The sequence below is a fragment of the Pezoporus occidentalis genome, unplaced genomic scaffold (genome assembly GCF_034315485.1).
Source record: "Pezoporus occidentalis ecotype Australia unplaced genomic scaffold, CSIRO_AGI_Poc_V1 ctg69, whole genome shotgun sequence".
In the NCBI taxonomy this organism is placed as follows: Eukaryota; Metazoa; Chordata; class Aves; order Psittaciformes; family Psittacidae; genus Pezoporus; species Pezoporus occidentalis.
In genome coordinates this window covers 3,505,176-3,521,904 of record NW_026916041.1, presented here as the reverse complement: position 1 = coordinate 3,521,904, position 16,729 = coordinate 3,505,176, and the positions used below count along the sequence as shown (strand labels likewise).

Below are 16,729 nucleotides of genomic sequence, written 5' to 3'. Positions count from 1 at the left end.
TCCAAGCTCACTTGGCCAACCATACATCAATACCAATCATTTGCAGAGCTTGACAGAACAGTATGTCAGCACAAGATCTTGCCTTAGACAAGTGAAATCAGGTACAGCAGTCACTAGGATCCTATTAAATGTCAAGGCCCTATTATTTAAAAGCAGAGCAAGATCATTCACAGTTTTCATTTTCTGCAAGACTAATCAACACCAGACACTGACAATTCTGTTTCAACTCATTTGGACCTCTTACAGAGCTGGAACTACTTTTCTACAAGACTAAATGTAATATGCAACACAGACTTCAAGTAATCTAACAGCATACTATCCACCTACAATTCTAAGGACTGAGGCCAATACAGCTGCTCTATACTCATAACTTTGTCAATACAGATTTGCAAAACTGAACCCTAGACTAGTGGCTACAAACCACTGTTCCAGCATTTTAGAGTTCATTTGTAAGAGTGTTATAAAGTAAATAAATAGCTACATTCTACTTATGACTTGCAATATGTATACAATGTCAGCAATTTCTTGCTTCCCTAAATGGTCAGAAAAGCAGGTGAAAGAATTACACACAATGCACTTAAATCAGGGACTCAGTTTCTTAAAACACTTATCACTGGGCTGTAAGTATTTTCTTGATAATGCAGAATAAGTATGATTGTACAGACAGCAGCAGACTTGTAAAATCTGTAAATGCTTTACTTTTTGAACACAACTATTTCAGACTAACCCGTTATTACTTCCAGCTCACACAGAACAGGTTAACTACATCAAGACATGTCAAGACTTCGCATTATTTCAATCAAATGTAAACCGTTTTTTTTTTTTTTCAATAATACAAATAACTACAAGTTGATCACATTTCTTTAAACTTCTGTTCTAACTTAGCAGCAACTTTATTTTCATGGGAAAAAAGCCAACTGAAATTTTAGCTTTCATTAAAAAAAAAAAAAATAACCACAATTCATCCACATGAAAGAGTTAATGGGATTACGTAACAAAGTTAGAAGCAAAGTAACTGACAAATCATCAGCTCTTTAGTAAGCTGATCTCCAAAACAGATCTATAAAACATTAAATCAGCTGATTACCTCACCAATGAGATCTAAAACAGCAATTCGGCAACATCACATGAAAATGCAATCCTGCTAAGCCCAGTAGTGTGGGGGATAGGGAGAAGTCTGTCATCAACAAATGATGGAGACCTGTTTTATGCCTTCCCTTAAAAAAGTCCCCACTAACTGGTGCAGTATCACAGTATGCTCGAGATTGGAAGGGACCTCAAAAGATCATCTAGTCCAATCCCCCTGTCGGAGCAGGAACACCTAGATAATGTTACACAGGAATGTGTCCAGGCGGGCTTTGAATGTCTCCAGGGAAGGAGACTCCACAACCTCCCTGGGCAGCCTGTTCCAGTGTTCCGTCACCCTCACTCAGAAGAAGTTCCTTCTCAAGTTTAAGTGGAACCTCTTGTGTTCCAGTTTGCACCCATTACCCCTTGTCCTATCATTGTTTGCCACTGAGTAGAGCCTGGCTCCATCCTCGTGACATTCCCCCTTTATATATTTATAGACACTAATAAGGTCACCCCTCAGTCTCCTCTTCTCCAAACTATAGAGACCCAGCTCCCTCAGTCTTTCCTCATAAGGGAGATGCTCCACTCCCTTAATCATCTTAGTTGCCCTGCGCTGCACTCTCTCCAGCAGCTCCCTGTCCTTCTTGAACTGAGGGGCCCAGAACTGGACACAATATTCCAGATGGGGTCTCACCAGGGCAGAGTAGAGGGGAAGGAGGACCTCTCTCGACCTACTAACCACCCCCCTTCTAATACAACCCAGGATGCCATTGGCCTTCTTAGCCACAAGGGCACAGTGTTGGCTCATGGTCATCCTGTCATCCACTAGGACCCCCAGGTCCCTCTCCTCTACACTGCTCTCTAGCAGGTCCTTTCCCAACCTATACTGGAACCTGGGGTTGTTCCTGCCCAGATGCAGGACTCTACACTTCCCCTTGTTATATTTCATCCAGTTATTCCCTGCCCAACTTTCCAGCCTGTCCAGGTCTCGCTGGATGGCAGCACAGCCTTCTGGCGTGTCAGCCACTCCTCCCAGCTTAGTGTCATCAGCAAACTTCCTGATAGTACACTCAATTCCCTCATCTAAATCGTTGATGAATATATTAATACTGGTCCCAGTACTGACCCTTGAGGCACTCCACTAGTTACAGGCCTCCAACTAGACTCCGCCCCATAGACTACAACTCTCTGGCTTCTCTCCTTCAGCCAGTTCGCAGTCCACCTCACTACCTGATCATCCAGTCCACACTTCCTCAATTTAGCTGTGAGGATGCTGTGGGAGACTGTGTAGTTGAAGACTGCTCTATCAGTGCCTCAGTGCAAGCCCAGTGATGATTTCATCAATATTACTATTTGAACAAATCAATTATTTTTGCAGTTACCCTATCCTAATACAGATTTCAAATGGATCTCTCTGCTACTGAAGAAAAAGGGAGCAATGTCTAAATAATAATATGCCCTCTGGCCGTCAACTGGAAAGAGAGGAGAATCGAATTAATATTCTCCAAGTAGAAAAGCTTCAGATAGGGCCTAATTCAATTATTAGCTTGTAAAGTTCATAATTGTTTCTGCTATCTTACCACCATACCCACATTTCCCACTCTATTACAGAAAGTTCGACAGTCTCTGTTTTACTGTTTATTAACAGCTTACCTATTTCTACTGAAGGTTCTGAAGCATGAAACTTAATACATTTAAGAATGTGTCTAACTCAAGAAAAATTCAAAGAAGTGGACACATAGGATTATAAATTCAAGCCCAGAAACATCCTTTCAGTATTTTTGAAATCTAACAAAAAAATATAGACAAAGTGTGTCAACTTCAGATACATTTCAACCAGATAAAAGAGCTTAATGGAACATTTTCTCATTATTCTCCCATTCTTACCAGTGCTGTTGACAGGCTGAGCTGCAAGTGGTTTTGGTTCTGGTGTATTTTTGGGCCTGGCTGCAGCATGAGTAGGAGATGGTGTGCTGTCTCCATTAACAGCTTCTACAGAGAATGTATTCTGTACTATAGAGTCAGAAGGTACTTGATTGTCTACCCCGTTAGAAATGTCACAAGCAGATCTTGGTAAAAAATAAGAGATCATTTAGGTTACCACAAACAACACATTAATCAGGTATGCAACTAAACCAAATTGTACACTAAATCACACTAAAGAAACAAATAAAGAAATGGAAGTAAATTCACAACAAGTTTATAACACAATTTTTACAGGCTAGATAAGTCAAGCGCAACACCAAAACAATTAAGGAACAAAAGGCAAATTTTAGTTTTGAGGATTTCAGATAAAAAATAAGATTATATGTTTACACTTAATCTTTCACTTGTAATGACATACTAGAATTGAGTTGAACAGACTGATGCACCTGCCACATCTTCCAAAACTGCCTTAGGGGCCTTTCAAAGAACAGCTATGAGCAGGAAAACTCTATTTCTCATTAAGCAAGTGGAACAGTTGGGTTTTTTTGTCGTATCTCCAAAAATTATTCTACTGGTAACATAAGAAAGTAACAAAATTTCCCCTCAGTAAAGGAAAATAAGATGAGCTTCTCTATACATAGGCAGGATTGGACATTGTGAGGACAGATATACACAGACGGGTCTGCGTTTATAAGGCCACATGAAATTAAATATAGCATCAAGGCTTGTGAATAGGAAGTCTCTTGTTCAATTCCACTGTTTTTACCTAAATCTGTCACAAAATGCTTAAAGCCACCCACCACAGACACATATTGTGAAAACTGCATTCAATGCCAACTCCCCATCTTCTCAAGGAGGCTAAAAATTAAATAGAAGTTAAATAGATGACAAAACAAATCTGAAAATCTGACAGAAGTCCCACTTTGCAGAGTAAGAAAGGAAGAAGCAGCATTTCCATGCTACCAAACTAGTTACCCAACTTCAAAGGAGTACTATAAATAGAGAATTAAAGTATTATTTCTTTCAGCTCTAGACTACAAAGCCGATTTGCTTCCTAAAGACATGCAGAGAAGCTACCTTAAAACTTTTGCCTCTTAATTTTAAAACTTTAAATCAAAACTGCTGGATAGTTCTATGGAAAACTGCCGTCATCAAAATACCAGGATCAAGAGCAGGTACCCAGTAAAAGCCTCACCTCCAGCAACAACAGCTGAATGAAAACAAATGATTGTTAACTACTGTTTCGAATCTGTATGCTTAACAGTTCCAAACTTTCTAACGAAAACTAAGCGACTTATTTTATTCTTATCTTATTGCTGAGGTGAGTAGCTCGAGAGAGGACGCCTTCAACACCGGAGCGCGGGGGGGGGGAGATCAGCGTCCAGGAGCCTCAACTCAGAGCAGCAAGAGCCACCGAGGGAGCCTCAAGTCCTCGACAGGACCTGCCCAGGAGCCGGCAGCTCAGCTGACGAGAGCGAGCAGCTGACTCACAGGGGGCGGAGCCTGAAGCAGCGGCACCAGCCCTGAGTGGTTAAAAACCTGCCCTAGGGAGCGCGAGAGGCCAGGCGAGCGGGATGGTGAGCACTCGTCGTATGAGCAGGGCCCGGTCCGGGAGCTCTGCTCTGGCTGCCCCGGCGGTGGCCAGCGTAGGCACCCAGACAGAGCCGATGTGAGGGGAGGCTGCAGTGCAGAGCTCGGGGTGTAGAGAGTGCCTGCACTGGTCTGGCGAGGGGAGGGTGCCCAATGGGCAGGGCTGCGCTCGGTGCTCCCTGGTGGAGGTGCTCCTGCAGCAGGTGGCTGAGCTGCAGGATGCTGTCAATAGGCTGCGAGATGTCAGGGAAGCTGAGAGGAAGCAGGAATGCTTGCTCCCGGCCCAAACTGTGCAGGGGCCTCGAGCTTAACCTCTACCTCATGAAGGAAAGAAGGAGGCCGTTAACCCGGGAAGCTGGGAATTAGTGACAAAAAAAAAAAACAACAAGAAAAAAAAAGAAGGAAAAGGACAACCAAAAGCAAGGGTCTTCCCCCTAAATCCCCTGTCCCCACGCAGAACCGCTTTGCTGTCCTGCAGGGCGCTAATGAGGAAATGCACTCAAGCCAGAAACAGCCGGCTGATGCACTGCTAAAGAAGATCTCTACCGGTGCTGCTAGGAAAAAGCGGTGGGACGAAGTAGTAGGGGACTCTACACTGAAAGGGACAGAAGCACTTGTCTGCCAGCCAGACCCTGTCTCAAGGGAGGTGTGTTGCCTACCAGGGGCATGGATCAGGGATGTGGCAGAGAAGCTGCCTGCTCTAGTAAATCCCACGGATTATTACCCACTCCTGGTGATACATGTGGGTGCTAGGGACATAGAGAGTAGTAGCCTGGGGAACATAAAGAAGGACTACAGAGCCCTGGGGGAGGTGGTTAGGGGCTCTGGAGCTCAGGTGGTCTTTTCATCAATTCTCCAGGGTACAGGGGAGGACCTAAAAAAAGCTAGGATTAGCCAGGTTAATAACTGGTTAAAAGGGTGGTGTCACAGGGGTTTGGGTGTCGAACATGGGACCCAAGGTTGTAGGCCAGGTCTAGTGGGTGCTGGTGGAGCTGCTCTAAGTGCAATTTTGGTAGGAGGCTTGCCAGACTGGTCAAGGAGGCTTTAAACTAGATGTGTTGGGGGAGGGGAGCATCATTCCATTCCAACACACCCAGTCAGTTGCCAGAACCTATAATAAATGCTCTGAGCAATGTAGAGATATCCCAGCCGCTCCAGCCAATGAGCCGGCTTCAGCTGGAGCTCGGCTCAGATGCCTCTGTACAAATGCCCATAGCATGGGGAACAAACAAGAGGAATTAGAGATGTGTGCACGTCTGCGGGGGTATGATATAATAGGCATCACAGAAACATCGTGGGATGGCTCCTATGACTGGAGTGTTGGAATGGAAGGTTACAGGCTCTTTAGGAAGGACAGGCCTGGCAGGCGGGGAGGGGGAGTTGCCCTTTATGTTAGCGATAGGCCGGAGAGTATGGAACTCTGGGGACAGATGAGCAGTCCACAGAGAGTTTGTGGGTCAGGGTTAAAGGGAATATAGCTATGGGAGACATTACTGTGGGGATCTGTTACAGACCACCTGATCAAGGAGAACCTGTGGATGAAGCACTCTATAGACAGATAGGAAAAGCCTCACGCTCACAGGCCCTTGTTCCCATGGGTGACTTCAACCACCCTGATATCTGTTGGAAGGACGGTACGGCCCGGCACAAGCAATCCAGGAGGTTCCTCGATTGTGTGGAAGACAACTTCCTTCTGCAAGTAATAGACGAGCCAACGAGGAGAGGTGCCATACTTGACATCGTGCCCACCAACAGGAAACGGCTAGTTGGAAATGTGACTCTCCAGGGCACCCTTGGTTGCAGTGATCACGAGATGGTCGAACTCGAGATCCTCAGGACAGCAAGAAGAACATGCAGCAAGATCAATGCCCTGGACTTCAGGAGAGCAGACTATGGCCTCTTCAGGAACCTGCTTCAGAAGGTTCCATGGGATATATCCCTAGAGGGCAGGGGGCCCCAAGACTGTTAGTTGATATTCAAGGATCACCTGCTACAAGCTCAGGAGAGTTGCATCCCAACCAGAAGGAAGTGAAGCAGGAGGGCCAGGAGACCTCCTTGGATGGATAAGGAGCTGCTGAGGAAAATTCAAAGGAAAAAAGTGGCTTATAAAAGGTGGAAGAAAGGGCAGGTGGCCTGGGAAGAATACAGGGATGTCGTCCGGGAAGCTAGGGACCAGGCTAAGAAAGCTAAGGCCCAGTTAGAATTAAACTTGGCTAGGGAGGTTAAAGACAACAGGAATAGATTCTGTAGGTACGTAGTGAATAAAAGACAGACTAGGGACAATGTAGGCCCACTCCGGAACCTATCGGGAGAACTGCCTACCCTGGATTTGGAGAAGGCTGAGGCTCTTAATGACTTCTTTGCCTCAGTCTTCACTGGCAAATGCTCTGACCACACCACCCAAGTTTAGGAAGGCAGACATAGAGACTATGAGAATGAAGACCTTAGGCCCACTGTAGGAGAGGATCTGCTTCAAGACCATCTTAAGAACCTGAACGTGTACAAATCCATGGGACCTGATGAAATCCATCCAGGGGTAACGAAGGAGCTGGCAAATGAAGTTGCTCAGACACTGTCTATCATATTTGAAAAATCATGGCAGGTGAAGTTCCTAACAACTGGGAAAAGGGAAATATAACCCCCATTTTTAAGAAGGGGAAAATGGATCACCCGGGGAATTACAGACCAGCCAGTCTCACCTCTGTGCCTGGCAAAATCTTGGAGCAGATTCTCCTGGAAGGCATGCTAAGGCACATGAAAAACAACAAGGTGCTTGGTGATAGCCAGCACGGCTTGACAAAAGGGAAATCCTGCCTGACCAATTTGGTGGCTTTCTATGATGGGGCAACTGTTAGTTGATATTCAAGGATCACCTGCTGCAAGCTCAGGAGTGTTGCATCCCAACTAGAAGGAAGTGCAGCAGGAGGGCCAGGAGACCTCCTTGGATGGATAAGGAGCCCCTGAGGAAAATTTGAAGGAAAAAAAGAGGCTTATAATAAGTGGAAGCAAGGACAGGTGGCATGGGAAGAGGGATGTTGGCCGGGAAGCTAGGGACCAGGTTAGAAAAGCTAAGGCTCAGTTAGAATTAAACTTAGCTAGAGGTATTAAAGATAACAGGAAGGGATTCTACAGGTACATAGCAAATAAAAAACAGACTAGGGAGAACGTAGGCACCCTCAGGAAGCTCTCAGGAGAACTGGCTACACAGGATTTGGAGAAGGCTGAGGTTCTAAATGACTTCTTTGCCTCGGTCTTCACTGCCAAAGGCTCTGACTGCACCACCCAAGTCTTGGAAGGCAGATGCAGGGACTGTGAGAATGAAGACCTTAGGCCCACTGTAGGAGAGGAACTGGTTCAAGACCATCTTAAAAATCTGAACGTGCACAAGTCCATTGGTCCCGATGAAATCCTTCCGCGGGTCCTGAAGGAGCTGGCAAATGAAGTTGCGAAGCCGTTGTCCATCATATTTGAGAAATCATGGCAGTCAGGTGAAGTTCCCAATGACTGGAAAAAGGGAAATATAACTCCCATTTTCAAGAAGGGGAAAATGGATGACCCAGGGAATTACAGACCAGTCTATTTCTTTCCACTGCTGGTTGAAGCAGGCAAACCCTTTACTTCAGTGCTCTGCATACTCCTCCCTAAACTCAATACAAGTCTCATAAATTCTTGATCATAACCTTAAAAAGGAACTGGTTGAGGGACAGTAATTTAGTTTTTATTTATTTCTTCTGTTCAGTTGGTATGTTGCAACAAGGTAGTACACATGAATAGAAATGGTTCTTACACAATAAAAGAAAATGAAGTAAGTACGCAAAACCACATTGAACCACTGCTCCCCTAATCTCTGCCACAGCATTTAGTAGACTTCCAGCCAGCTGAACTATGTTCAGAGGGCTACACATGCAAGAGGTAATGCTAAAGCAGCGGTGAGCAGACTCTAACAGCAGAGGAAGAACAGAGTTGTAAATTTATCTCTCCTCAAGCTAAACTACGTAGTTATCATATAAGTAATGTTCCTAAAGCATCTAGTAATATTATTTATGTCTTGACAGTTAAAGTCTACTGCCTTTGGGAAAAAAAAAAACAAACAACAAAAAAAAAACAACAAAAAAAACAAAACTACAAAAAACCAACACACAAGCAACCCAAAGATTTCAACTGATAAATTTGCTCACACATTTCATATAATGTAAAACACAAAAAAAATATTCCAACCTGGATGCACTTCTTGCTGAAGCATCTCTGCTTTCACGCACAGCCTCTCCATTTTGCTGAACTTCTACTGAACAGTAAGAAACAAATTCAACAGAAATATACTATTATGTCTGTTTGACATATAATCAAAATATTACCATTATAATATATAATATTATTGACAATAATCAAAATATTACCATCTGATTTAACTATTTTAACTTACTTGTTGCTGATGAACTGAGATTTGTAAGAGATTCTTGTTCAACAACCAAACCATCTAACACAACTGTCAGTTCACCTGTTTGCACCATGCCACTCTTGTTTTCCAAAGAGAGTTTCAACTGTTCTTTCACCTTCTCCACTAAAAATGTAGTTAGGATGGGTAGGGGGAGATAAGGAAATAAGGGATAAAGAAAAAAATACAACATTAAAAGACTTTCAAGGCAAAAACATGACACGTATTTAGTTGTACAAAACTGAACATGAGGAATATTCAGATGATTCAAATCAACAAAAATCACTAAGGAGCTGTGTAAATTTACATCTACTGTGGGTGAAGGTGCAGTTTATTGTAAAAATTAATTGGCCATTTATATAGGATATTCTACAGGTATGCTGTAAGATCCACATGGCTTCATTATTTGTTGTTAATGATCTTCCAGGTTTGCTGTTTCCACTAAGCCCCTTTTGAAATTATGCACTAACAAAATATGAGACAGCTTAAAGTCAAACAACTTCTGAACTCCACATCCAAATATTACAAGTCACTGGGAACCTCATTCTACAACCAGAGCTTATGTTCATTTCTCGTATCACCTTCCAAAACTAATTTTAAGAGACCACTGAAAAGAACATCACTTTAAGGATGCAAATGCAAAGACTGCAGAGTCCTTCCTCATTTTTTAAAATTATTTTTGGTAAATCCTCACTAGCATTTTCATAGAACCCAACTCCAAGGATTAAACAGTAACAGAGAGGATACTTACATAACCAAGAATTAAATTAGAAACCATTTTCACCAAAAGAAATTTTGAGATAATTGCGATATACAAAAAATATGCACATGGTGCATGTAAAGAATTCCATATGACTGATAAGCAATGCACATATTTGTTAGAGAGACATACTTAATCCAGAAGTAAGACACACTGTGGATGCTGCATAATTCTCTCTAAACCAATCATTACTACTAGTACAGCATTTAAAACATGTCAAATCCAGACACAGTCAGCTATGAATTCACATTAATCAGGTTAAAATAGTTACGGCCTTTTAGTATTTGTGGTCTCAGATTAAAAGATAATTTTTTCAAGTTATACCACCACGTTTCCCTCCATATGATACCACTCCAAGCTAAAGTTAAAGCTTACCATACACTTAATGCATTAAACTAGCATTTCTTTCTTTTTTTTTTTTCATTCTTAACATATATCCTAAATGAATAATAAACATGAAACCAGGGAAGGCTACCACAAACTATTGCTAGATATCCCCAAGCTTTTACTTTGAAGAGCAGGTTCGACAATGTAGTTGGGCAGTGGTATAGTGACTTGCAGACACCCACTGCAATATTACACTGGATTTCAAAGTATTTCACTGGAGCAAGCACAAAGCTCCCAAATCTACAGAATTATTAAGCAGTCTGCATTTTGGAAAATGCTACTATCTGAAAGAAGAAGAAACCTACCGGAGTTGTTAAATTAACATATTTCTAAATCATCCTTTCTGCAAAAGGGGATTGGTTTAGCTTATGCTATTTTAACAGGTTATCTCCGCAGACCAGATCAACAGTTGGCTTCAGTTGAGCTGAGCTGGCAAGAAAGCTGAGAGGAGTGTGGGAAGCAACTCAATACTGGTAGTGCTCAGCAGGGTAAAATAACAGCACTAATTCTAAAGTCTCTGTATTTAGAGGACTTCCCCTTCACATTTTCTTCAGTAAAGAGCCTTTCAAGCGTTGCATTTTAGATTAGCTATTATCAGTAACTGAATGACTAAGAGATACCAACAAAGTTACTCTACTGGTGAACTACTGGATAGTACAGTGTGCGTCAAACTGCTGATTTGCCCAAATGAAAAACACTGCACATATATTACTTTTGGTGCAATGTACAACTCACTCAACCACTCCCTGAAAAAATTTGCCGAATTGTTGGATCCTACAAACCCTAGATATACAGTAATAAGGCATTAACTATTTTTTTAGACATACTTAAAATGTATCTTTTTTTTTTTTTTTTTGCTATCATTATTAGAACCCTGTTTTATTCTGATAGTTTGGGGGGGACAAGGAAACTTGACAAGGAAACATTTTTTCTGCCTAGCTATGGAATCCTGGGCAGAATCTTTACAATATTGTTGAAGAAACCCCACTTGTTTTTTGGATTCTGTTGCAATTTTCTCTGAGCATCAGAAAAATTAAAGCTTTTTTTCAGCTTTCCTTCCCCTCTACCTCCCTAAACAGAGCTCTCAGGTATGCATATCTAAAATGTAAGACTGGCTTAGCTGGAATTCTGCTGCCACTCTGGAGTGGAATTTAAAGTGTGGATTCACCATCTTGTATTAATGAAAAAAAACAAACAAACAAAAAAATCAATACAAATTAGATAAAGAAGACCTGTTTTTAATTGTATTAAGAACAACTAAAATCAGAAGTTACACAGAATATAACAATCTCTAATGTACTAAAAGGAAGTTCTTGCTTCTTTCATTAATCAGTGGCTCCTACTGCTTTCTGAAAAGCTGTATTATGTGGAAAAAATATTCAGCCTTTCTGTAAGTGATTCCAAAGAAGGAAAACATGAAGAAATACATAGATGGCTTTTCCAAAAGCTTAGACTTCTTTTACCAAGTTTAAAACAGATCTTCTAGCAAATTAGTTATTAGTTTACCACAAAACACTGTATTACATCGCTTCCATTTTTACTTAATTTGTAGTAACTCAAACTATGTTTGTTTCAAAATTATTATATCCTATTGTTACTTTTAAACTTCTCTCGATAGCACAGATATCTCTAAAAGAGAAGAGACATCAACTGAAAGCCAGTTGTAATTACATGTGTAGTTAGTAGTCTGGTTGCCATTTCGATATATAAATTAGTAATAACAACTCTACTCAAAATACCCTTCATGGTAACTTACATTTTCTATTGTGTATTTCCAAAGCTTGTCTCAAGTCTACAGTGGCTCTTCCTAATAAAGCATCTGCTTTTAAAGTGTGATGGCTCCACACTCTAAATTCCAGCGTAGTCTGTGGAGTCACATTCCTGCACATAAAATACATTTAAAAAAAAAAAAAATATATATATATATACACAGGTTTTAAAGTATTTATTCTTGTTATTAGGAGCATTTGACCTTAATCTGCTTTCTTGTAATTATTGTAGTTCTTGATACTAATTAACCGAAATGAGGTTTTGTACTGCAAGGGGAAACTTTTAACTAAGAACTGCAAACACTACGATACCTACATTTAAGATCAAACTTAAAGTCCATTACTATAACATAAGGAATTTGAGGAGTACCAGACTAACCTACACTAAAGCTCAAGTCTGTTATATAAAACACATCTCTATTTACAAAAGACGTATTTTCCTTATTTCTCACTATTCCAGAATCCTAACTAAAAACTCACGTTATTAAATGTGGAGGAAAAAGGTGGCAAATATATTTATCATTAGAAAAATACTAAATTTTTTTTTTTTAAAGGAAAAAGCAAACAATCAGCTTCTTGCAAGCAGGAAGAACCTACTTAATAGGTATCGGCTTGCCATTAAAGTGTTGATAAAACATTATTTGTGAATCCACATATATATATTTAAACCATAAAGCATACTCACAGAAATCAGAAGGGAAAAATCAAATGATGAAGCTAAGTAAAAACTGGAGGGAAGCAGAAACATAACAGACCCAATTAGAGTAATATTATGACAGCCTTTAGCAGTGATCTCTCCCCTGCTCAAGAAGCAAAACTGGAAGCTATGCTAGGTCCTGGTGAATAAGTTTCATAGCACAGGATCTAGTACTGCAAGAGTGCTCCTGACTGTGAATAATGGAGTGGAATGGCTGTTCTACAAAAAAAGCCACATACCCATTGGTTCTGGATAAAGAAAGTTACATCGACATTGATGAAAATAACGCTAAAAAAATCCCCCACCCTTTCAACAAGGCTAGCTTTATAGTCACTTGAACATGCTGGACAATGTGAGTTGTTTTTGCTGAAACCTATGAGCAAATGTATTTTTGCATTTCAAATAAGCTGATTTCTAATGATAGTCTTACAAAATTACTTACGTGACAAAAGAAAAAAAAAACAAAACCCATATACATGGAGAACATATTGCTGGTATATGTAAGAGTAAGATCCTAATACTGATGATGGAGTAAGTCTTTGGCTATACTGGGTATGTCAAATTACCTCATCAGCTCACTAAATTATCCCAAATCAATCCTGCCTCCTCAACAGAAACTTTGGATTCTGTGAATACACTGATAACTCCGTACTAGTGCTAGTAATAACTCCTGGAAATCACTGTTAGGTCCAGGACTACAATGTTCTCTTTTACAATGCTGCAAAGGCCTAATAAGCTCTATTAAACCTTAAAAAATGAGAAATGTGACACAGGAATACCCTAATTCAGCCCAAGTCTGCAGTTAGTAAAGTGTTCCCAAGCAAACAGTTCCCAAAGCTAGGTATGTTGTACCACTCCCCACTCGCCAGCACCTGGCATGGTTCCTACAGCTAACAAAGCTGAATTTTGCAAAAAGACAAGTCAACACTGCAAAATATACTGGTCCATGTACAGTGCCGCTTGATAGTAGCTATGCTGCTTCCATATCCATATCCACCCAAATCTGAAGCAGTACAATCTTGCTGGTATAATACTACAATCTTGCAAATTGTACAGTGCAAGACTGCAAGCTCTTTAATCATATTCAGGTATATTAACACTTGTAGCACAGGTAAACAAAATTAAACCATGAGATGATTAAAAAAGTCAAACACTGGGATAAGTTGCAAGGTCACTTTGCATTAAACTGTTTCTGTGTCTGTCCTTTCATTAGGACATTTAAAGGACAAACTGACCTTCCTCTAAACTACTATTTATCCAGCTGAGAATTTTTCTTTTTCCTTTTAAAGTTGAGAATGACATTTCTACAATTAGTATCATCACCTAGAGACGAATTTTAAACTTGAATGGTCCACAGCAACTGCATGAAAGGAACACTGTACAAAAAATATTCTCAAAACACTGTAAGAATTGAGAAAAAAATCATTTGAGATAAATATCATCTTATGTCTGCATTTAGTCATCAATGGCCAGAGAAAAAACTATGCAGGCAGCCAAGCTAAGTAAATATTTTCCTGTAATGCCTGCCTAATAAACAGTATTAAACAACCAAAAAAAATCTACTTACACTGTCAGCTGCTCATCCCATTTTGGATTTGAAGAACTACTTGATTTCGCTGTTTTCTTAATTTCTCCATCTGCACTTAATTCTGTGTAGAAAGTTGTTCCAAACCAATTCTTTCTTCGTTTCAGTTTGGCACTGGTAACTATTAAAATACATTGCTTTATCTGTAACAGCATATTGTTACTGAAAAAAAACAGAAAATGTGCTGCCTACACAATGAATGAAACACAGCATGACCATGTTATTCCTCACCTTTCCATTTCTACTGAATATAAAGAGATCAATGCTAAAATGTTAGCTTTTATTTCCAAAAGCTACTTTGTCAGACAGTTGAAACAAAGTGTGACATATTCTCTTCACCACATACTGCCAGGATGGGTTGAAGAGACAGCACAACTATTTTAGGGATAAATACTGAAAATCACATGGGTTTTTTGGTTTATTTTCTCATTGTTCTTCTTACTCTTACTTAACTAAAAATACCAAAGTATGATGACATACAACATCTGAAAGATTACCAGCCTTTTTTGTTTTTAATTACATGTAGTCATGAAAGCATATGCAATATGTATGTCCCTGTACAGCAAAGCCTGTACACAGAGCTTCATTTCCTTGCCTGTATTACCTGTGTGGTTAACTTGTGGCTTAACACCTCTGTTGTTAAAAGTAAGAAATAAATTCTCAAGTTTGTCCTATTAGAACACCTTTTCAGATGAACTTAAAAGTTTCAGCTAAATATTTAACAATTAAGAAACAGCAAATGACCAAAGAATCTATTTTTTTTTTTAACTCCAAATCACTGGTGAGGTCTTCGGGGCTCCTGAACATAAAATTGCTCTCCCGCTTCCTCACCCAGCTGAGGAAGTCAGTATAAAAACCAACAGGAATCTAACGGCCCACATTTTAGACTCTGTTTCAGGCAGATGTCGTCTTCAGAAGACCACACTGATGGATACACAGCTGTACCTACCTGCTGGCTATGCCTTCCTTCTCATTCCCCCATAATTCAATTATCCTTTTAATTTCAAACTGATGCAAAGCTGAGTTATTTGCAGCCACTTGGAATTAACTCCTAAGTGTTACTTTTCTGTATGGTACTTGCTAATTCAAAAGTAAGTGAAAGTTAACTAAATTGTCTGAAATGGAGACTAAAAAGTTCCATCCTATATTTCTAGATTACAGTATTCTGAGACACGAGACACATATAAAAGTTAGTGGGACACTAACTTTCGGCATTCCTCTGATCTTGCAATAAAGCCTGGTTAAAGAACTAAACCTTCAGAAAACTAATCCTAAAGACTGTACAGATTTCTTCCCACTTCAGTCCTTGAACTAGATCTTCTGAAGAGAAGCTCCAGTGCCAGGAAAATACACTACTTACATAAGGAGCAGTATAGTAAGAGGATAACAAAATGATTATTTCTGCCTGCATACACAGATGTGAACGTACAGGTCATTTGTGTAACTCAGTTTTCTACAGTTGCATATATTCAATCTACAGGTGGCTCTATGTATTAGTTATTGCCAGTTTTGGTGATCGATCATGTTATCAAGTTATGTGATCCTTACACATGGTTAATCAGTTTTAAGGTTTTTCTCTTATCTAATTAAAAAAAATAACCATTCTGGGGACTCTCCAACAATGTATTTTTTCCTCAGATAACCTGATCATCTCTGGACCATCCAGCATGATGTATGCTGAGATGCAGCTTATTTTAAGACATGGTGTCTTAATCATGGTTTTTCCAATTTTTGTTCAAGACAGCTTTAAATATATTCTCAGTCATGCATTCGTTTTTATTTCAGAGTTCCCAGATTTCTCAGGATTCCTGAAAAGTTCAAGCTATTCATCAATGGCAAAATGATACGTATATACAGATACACATGCAAATATATCTGTATGTGCATATATGTATTTATGAACAGTATCTAACTACTTGCTGGTAACATTATCACTTTTAACTACATAATTAGATATCAAACGTATTTACCTAGATGCATTTTACTTATCTTTGGATTAGAAGTCTTTGTTCTGCCCTGCCAGCACACAGAAAGAGCAGCTAAGACTGACACTGATGGTCACATCCCAGACCAGTCCTTATCCATAAGTAGCAAAATGCAGAACCTACTAGGCCTGTTCATCTGTTGAAAAAAACTGTCCCCAGCACAATCAGAAATTTGCAGAACTGCTTGTAGCCCACTGCGGCTTCTTCCAGCAGATTCTAGGATGACTGCATTCTGCCTCAAACTCTTGAGAGCCAGCACAGCAAAAGGAAAAAAAATAGTCACAAGATGCAACATAGTAAATTCCAATTTGATGGAAGGAAAAACATTTTCACAGTGATGTAGTGTATCACCAGAACAAGCTGCCCAAGATGGTAATCTACAGCCTTTGAGATACTTAAAATTCAGCTGGACAATACCTTGAGCAACGTGATCCAACTTCAAAGGTCATCCTGCCTTCAGAGAAGAATGGACTAGGAAATCCCCAAAGGTCCCTTACAACCTAAATAATTCCATGAATCTCTGT

General features: G+C 40.1%; 1 protein-coding gene across 5 annotated transcripts in view; it reads right to left on the bottom strand.

Annotated features, from left to right (window-relative positions):
- Positions 1–16,729, bottom strand: part of WWP1 (WW domain containing E3 ubiquitin protein ligase 1) — a 64,977-nt gene that overhangs the window by 23,907 nt on the left and 24,341 nt on the right. The window contains exons 3-7 of one of the 5 annotated variants that reach the window (XM_062641606.1): positions 14,203–14,341; positions 11,926–12,050; positions 9,011–9,148; positions 8,806–8,872; positions 2,959–3,140 (exon numbers count right to left, since the gene is read on the bottom strand). In XM_062641606.1, coding sequence (XP_062497590.1) covers positions 2,959–3,140; positions 8,806–8,872; positions 9,011–9,148; positions 11,926–12,050; positions 14,203–14,341 — 651 coding nt within the window. Of the gene's footprint in view, positions 1–2,958; positions 3,141–8,805; positions 8,873–9,010; positions 9,150–11,925; positions 12,051–14,202; positions 14,722–16,729 lie in introns of those variants that run through there. The other 4 variants (XM_062641601.1, XM_062641603.1, XM_062641604.1 and 1 more) reach the window with 4 other exon arrangements.